Here is a 7102-nt window from a genome sequence, read left to right as displayed (position 1 = left end):
GAGTGTGGGAAAACCAGTGTGGATGGCGTTGATCACGCCAGCGAAGGAGCTACCATCGGGCACCCCAGGGAGGTCGCCACAGCCGCACGATAGCATGCCAGGCTGCCTCCTGGCGCATGGTCTCGGTCTCCTGCCAAATGACTGCCTCATGGCCCACCGACGCTTTGTCGACCTTGGCCTTGTCGTGGTCGACATCCTTCATGCGCTCCTCCTGGCGCTCCATGCGAATCTATAGGTCCTTGATCGAGTCTGTCAATGTGTGGATGTTGTTCCGCATCTCCTCGTGCAACTCCTTCATGAGCTTGGCAAAATCTTGGTCACCAGCACTACCAGAGCCCATGATCTCTGATACTAGATGTAGTGAGCGCTGATTTGTGGGAGGAGGGTAACAGAGATCGTAGTTGAAGGAGGTCGTAGGGCATGGCTTGGGGTCCTTCCTGCATTCTGTGGTGGCCGCTATAAGGAGGCGGGGAGATGGCGACGTGCGGCTGGAGGTGCGGTACTGTTCATGTCAGTGAACAGTGTCCGCGAGTGGAGAGGAGATGCAACGTCTCTTTTCTTTCTTAATTCCAAAGGATACAATACCTCTCGTTATATAGAAAGGACTCAATTTGACTACCGAGCAAACTACGATCTTTTTCATAATTTAAATCCAAACTATTCATTATTTGTAGATAAAACTATTCCTATTTAAAAAATATTTATTTCCTAATCTGAAATGACTTGATAATGACTCGATCTCGATGACGTGACGGCGGCAGCCAGCCCTAGGGCGGCGCCTACATCTTCCATACATGGTGGAAGTCGGCGGCAGCACTAACCCTGGTTGTCGCCGCCTCTCTGCTAGGCCGACCGAACAGGCCCATATGAGCCTGACCGATGACAACTTTCCTCTCTTCAGTGGTGGATCAAAAGTCAGTTCTGTAATAATACTGAACTGAACTTGACACATTTTGCTTCACGCCGATTCTGAAATTATCTGAGAATCTCCAGGTTTCAACTGATGCGTGCATTTTTTTTCCCCCTTTCTGAAAGTAACTATGATGGCTCCAATTCTCCGAACAAGCCAATGCATCAAAGCATTTACGCCATACACTCGTACTGCCATGAAATGTTTCTGGATACGACACTACGTATAAACGCATACCTGAATTCTGAAACAACGTCATCAATTCAGAAATCGGAAGACGGTGAGGTTTTTGAAAGCCTAAGGAACCGGTCGTGTTGATGATCGCTATGAATCCGTGGGTAATGGTAAATCAATCCAATGTAGTGCAATCCATGCTACCAATTTTAGGTGCATTTTGGGAGGAACTACAAGATCTCACAAGGTGGTTTTTGATCTCAAATACAGAACACCATAGGTCAAGTCAATTGTTATATTCACTGGAACTTGACAAGTAACTGCGCTGTAAATGATCATAGAAAATGTGTACTAATCTGTGATGCTATTTGATAGTCAACTCATTCTTGAAATTCAAAAGCAGCTAATCCAATATGTAGATGTTGAACATGTTATTCAAGATAAACTCTTCTTTAAGATGTTAATCATGTTATAACCCAGATTCAACTTCAACAGTGGACAATATGACTTTGCAAGATCACTATGTATCATAAGAAACATAGTCCATTCTGCACAATGCCAAGTTTCTCGTACAATACAAATTTCACGTTACAGCAACAATCAGCCTAGCTGCCTCTTTCAGGGCAGAACCCTTGTGTACATTTTCTGTTCAGCTAACAGGCACGTCACTCCCTTCTTCGGCTTTTGTGATGGTGATGGCGATGCTTGGATTTCTTCTTGTCCTTTTTAATGCTTTTATCTCTCTCATCTTTTTTCTCCAACTTCTTTTTCTTTTCTTTCTTGCTCTGTGGTTCAGAGCTGGATGGCCTTCCATCCAATGTTTCCCTATGCCAATAATCATCAAGAGACTTGGATCTCAAAAATGAAGGCTTCTCTGGGCCTTGCACTCGACGTTCCCATTTTTCTTCCAAACGTATATCAGGACTAGGTCCATTGCCTTGACGATGGGATGAAGAATCAAGATATGGACCAGGCTCATCCATCCTAGAACCAATGGCCCCACGCCCTCGCTTCACCCTAACAAAAAAGCAACAAATTACACCTGTTACCAACAATTGCAGATAGGTAACACAAGCAAATGTTCACAGCATGCACGAATTTAAATATAACACATAACAGGATACCGGCACTATCAAGAGGTAGACAGAATGCGTGAGTTTTCACAAGAGTTAAAAAATAATATTTAGTTATATGTCAATACTTAGTTATGTCAGGTATTCCACCAAGAAAATAATGGATATTATAACTGACCTTGAATGAAGAAATCTTTCAATTTCATCATCCCCTAGACCATCCTCCTGGTCTGAGCAAGAACTATTATAAGTAATCCCTTCTTGTTCGATTCTTGAGCTGGACCTCTGGTTTCTCAAGTCACTTTTGCGCTTCTCGCCCCTAGAGTCATCACGATCTTTACTTCTGCTAGTTCTGCTTTTCATTTTAGATTCCAACTCCAACTCCTTTTCCCTGGCATGCCACATTTCATTGACCTCCACAACACGGTTTGCTGCAGGCAAACAATGTATTTCAATTCAGAGTAATACACGAGAGCTAATCGATTCATTTTCATTAGAAAAATGAGCAATATGAGGCTGATATACTTTTTTACGAGAATATGAGGTCAATATACTCATGAAGTAGACATTTAGGTTTATAAAGTGAACCCTTCAAGACAGGAAGCAAGGGCCAAGTTCGAGTTTCTACATGAATACATGATTGCAACTGTTTTCTAATTTTGATTGAATTTTACAGGACCATCCTTCATGAACCTAGAAAATATAGAAAACGGGTGATAATGATTCAATAGACTCAAAATAGAGCCGCATCAATCCAGTAATTAACACTAGGGCAATCAAAAGGAGCACAATGCTAACCTTGCTGAACTCCACGAACTGTGGCTGTGAGGAACCGTGAGTTTGGACGATGCCTTACATTAGGCTTTCGCAGATATGCGTGAACACCTTCCCTGTCAGCCTCTAACTGTAATCTCCGCGCCTCTTCAAGTAGTAGAGAAGCAAGTCGATTCTCTGTCTCCAGATCCATTGTCTAGCTCCAAGTTTAACAACTGCGGTGTCCAGAAATGAATCTTTAGTAATTAGAAAAATAGGATAACATCACATGCAATAAACATATCAGTTATTGACATAAGACTCTATAGGTATACTTATAAACATCAAGATCCTTCCAAAAGAAATTAACCTTAATTTTCCAAATTTGCATTATATAATTGATAAACTGATCTGTATCTTTTTTTGCTCAGGAATATAGGTAATGTGGATTGGCCAATAAAAGAATCTATAATTATGGTGGAATGTCCAATAATTTTGAACACCATGCAAAACTTATGAGTTTCATTCACAGCCGTTATCCAGCTTTGATCAAACTAAGCTGTGGGATTCAAACAGTCTCATTCAAACTATGCTGTCAGGTCATCCAGGCAAGCAAAGAGGCACCAGGGTGATGTGGCAAGGTTGATGCATGGATCTGGACGATGCAAGGCAACAGTGGTTCCAAAGGAATCATACAGTTTGGTGCTTGATTAAACTATGTTGGTCACGTACTCATGTGAACACCACAAATATAGATTTACCAATGATCCAAACAGACATGGGTTCCATTAAATCTCATAAAAAAATTATTATAACATGAACAACCAAACAAGGCATTCCACATCAATGAGTAGTTACAATCATGGATTTCAGGAGCTCTGTCTCATATATGCTACACATCTCAACAAAAAAATTTATATCATATCATTAACAACCAAAATTGCATCTCTAGAACTGTTCATCAATGAGGAGTGAAGAATGATAACAGTAACAAATGTAACTGAATATTTCTTAAGAAAGCATTCCTATATGAGAAACATAGGGGAAGTGGGACGTGATTAACAGTGCCATAAAGGGCACACATGCAGTTGCATAGTTCGAACATAAGCACTGCAATTTTACTTATATAAGCCAAATAGCATGAATTTCAGCCCCTAGGACATAAACTGCACTGATACTTCTATCCTTTTGCAGTACAAGAACAAGAATGATGATACTAACCTATGTCATCATTCTAACCTAAGTGTCAAAATAATTGCTCATAGAGGTACCCTAGGGACAAAATTACATATTACAACTGAAGAACTACTAAAACGTCTAATTGATTATGATGTATCAAACTAGCAGCATTCATGTGCATTGAGCAAGTCCTGTTGGATCGCTCCGTGATGCAAGAACAATGTGCTTACCACAAGCAAAGAAAACAACAAACAGGTAAATTCATTCTCTCTATCTCCTCCCAAAAATACTACTATGTTCTTTACTACCAGGAGAGGACTTAACGTGGAGCAGGAGGTTCAGTTGAAACCCCCAAAATTCATGGGAAATAACTGACACTGGTGGTGCTAGTTTAGAATGAAAGAAGAGCTTAATCAAACCATGAATGGTGAATGAATGTATTAGATAAGCACATCACTATGATACAAACAAGCCTGCAACTAATCTTTCATTACCCAACTGCCATAATCTCATGACTCTGCCTACTGTCAGACACACACTCTTCAACCTAAATTCAAATACTCAGTTTTTTAAGTTGCCAAATGTAATATAACCACACACGTCTCTTTGGGTTTAAAGGTGATATTTTGATTCAATTAATCTCAGTTCCAGAAGTATAAAACAACCACCGGAACCAACCTTACAAGTTACAACTAGGCCAATGGACATAGAGAACGAATATGGGCCCTGTTTGGGACAGTTTTTTCTTATGAGCTTTTCTGAGAAGCTGGCTGTCCTGAGAAATTGCTACCTGGAGAATCGGCTGGCTGGAGAATCTGGTCGTTTGGCTACCCTGATTTTCTTTTAGGAGATTGTCTGTCCTTAGAGTGTAATGACTATTACGCCCCTAAATCGTATGAACTTGGTTGGCTTTTGAATAAACGTCAGAATAATAACTATTGAAATGGGCCTAGAAATTTCCAATTCGGCAAGCCATCAAAATAAGAGAACAGAAACAAAAAAGAAAATCAAATTGCTATCCAAATACCAGCTGCTGCCCATATAACTATTGAAATAGTGCCTTACCGCTGCACTACATATTGCACACACCACATTTGCAACAAAACATCAGTTCAATCAAGGACCTACAAATTTGCACATCTCATCTCAAGACGTATCTAATCAAAATATTGCAGGTTACACATTCATATCAAGGAGCTAACTAGTCTTCACACATATATGGCCTTCTATTTTCTCCAGGCCGTAATAAACACAACTAATAACATGCAGATGGAGCCATGGAGGACAGCCAATATTTGGCTTCCTGCAATAACAGCATATTTTTTTCATGAAGTCAACACATGCCTGTGAATGTTCAAGAAAGAACCATGCATGTTCAGAGTAATTTGGGAGAATTTTAGACACAGCTACTGACTGTATGCTGTTGATTCTACATTTTGCAACAGTAGAGTGGGGATCAAGGCGATAAAACAAGGAACAGTGTGCGATATTATAATTCACAGAAAGATTATTCATGCAAAGTTGTTTCAATTACATTTTCCGTGCTACATACATTGGGCTCCAGATCTAAGCAGACAAGACGGGGCGACTGGGCTCACCGTGGCCTGGCTCTGGCAGCGTGGGGGCGGGGGAGGAGTTGGCCGCAGATCCGCGCCAGGAGGCAGCCGGGGGGATCTCGCCGCAGATCCGCGCCGGGCAACCGTGGGAGGAGCTGGCCGCGAAACCCTATGACGGGGGGAGGGAGGTCGTGGGGAGGGAGAGGCTGCTGTCGCCAGGCGCTACTGGGGGAGGTCAGGGCATCCCGCTGTTGGCTCCAGATCTGGGCCTCACCGGCGTGCGCCTGGCCCGAGAGGGCTCTGATCCGGGCCCCGAGGGTTTGGATCCGAACGTGCACCGGCGCGGTTAGGTGGCCGTGTGGCGTGTCCCGTAGTGCCGAGGCGGCGGCGCCGATAGAAGAAAATTTTATATATTTCAAGTTTCAGACATGTGTCCTCTATTTTTTTGTATACGTGTCGGTTTCAGATCAGATGAGAAATAACGTGATCAAAATTTTATAAGGACCTTTCGCGCAAGGTTTTATAAAATTTCCTTCTTCTAGCTAGGCCAAACATATGTATGGATAAGGAAGCAGGTCGGGCGTATATTAGTGGTATTTATGGTTAAATTCCTCCAAACTATGGGGCACTTTTATTTCCCGCCTTCGCAAAATCGCCGGCTTGTGGGAGAAGGAGCTTTTTTATTTTTATATTTTGAAAATTAAAAATTATAAAAATAGACTTTTGTTTAAAATAATTGTAGAAATTAGGCATATGTCTTCCTTCATAGGTTTAAAAATAAAAAAATATTACATTACATTTAAAACACTATCGAAAAAGTCATAAAACATTCTAAAAATGATAGTTTAGAGGATATTATAATCTAGCTCAAAAAATAAACATATTGTCCTTCCAACAAACGTAATAGCTTAGTTCTTTGATTTTTTAAATGGACTCCTATTTTTATATTTTTTTTATTTTTGAAATATAGAAAAAATCGGAAGAAGCAGGTAGGGACAGCTTATAATGCAATCGGGTGTCCCGTAGTTTGGAATTTAGGGTTCATGGGAATCAGCGTAGAAGAGGGGAGTTTAGGGTATGATGCCTTTTTTGCGAGAATTGGCTCAGGTGTAGATTTCACTCGAGAAAAGAAGACCTATAGAAGAATTTTAGAATTATTTGGCCCACATTTTGCCACATTTTGCAATAAGTTTGAATTGGTGCTTTCATATCTTTTACTAACCAGCTCAAGAATGATGATAATAAATGTCATTATAATTGTTTGTGCTCGAAGCTCACCTAATCGATGTACCAACCTAACACTCGCGCCCATGGACAAAGTTTATTGGATAATTCCACACCATAAGAATGACGTTTTTGTTGATGATAGGCTCTTGACGTGATCATAGAGATGCTATGATTATATCATATCTATGTTTATATACTCTTAAATAATGTGTTATTTAGTTCTTTAAATA

The 7102-nt window shown here is 40.8% G+C and overlaps 1 protein-coding gene across 1 annotated transcript; it reads right to left on the bottom strand.

The window, feature by feature from the left end:
• Positions 1-1532: 1532 nt before the first annotated feature.
• Positions 1533-6035, bottom strand: LOC133891386 (uncharacterized). The gene is made up of 5 exons (XM_062332101.1): positions 5783-6035; positions 5688-5744; positions 2956-3146; positions 2336-2588; positions 1533-2101 (listed from the first exon to the last, which is right to left on the bottom strand). Exons 3-5 carry the CDS (start codon positions 3122-3124, stop codon positions 1750-1752), a joined length of 774 nt encoding a protein of 257 aa, XP_062188085.1. The 5' UTR covers positions 3125-3146; positions 5688-5744; positions 5783-6035; the 3' UTR covers positions 1533-1749.
• Positions 6036-7102: the final 1067 nt, after the last annotated feature.

Source organism: Phragmites australis, chromosome 14 (genome assembly GCF_958298935.1).
Source record: "Phragmites australis chromosome 14, lpPhrAust1.1, whole genome shotgun sequence".
NCBI lineage: Eukaryota > Viridiplantae > Streptophyta > Magnoliopsida > Poales > Poaceae > Phragmites > Phragmites australis.
Note: the sequence above shows the minus strand (reverse complement) of the source record. Positions and strands in the feature narration are given on the sequence as shown.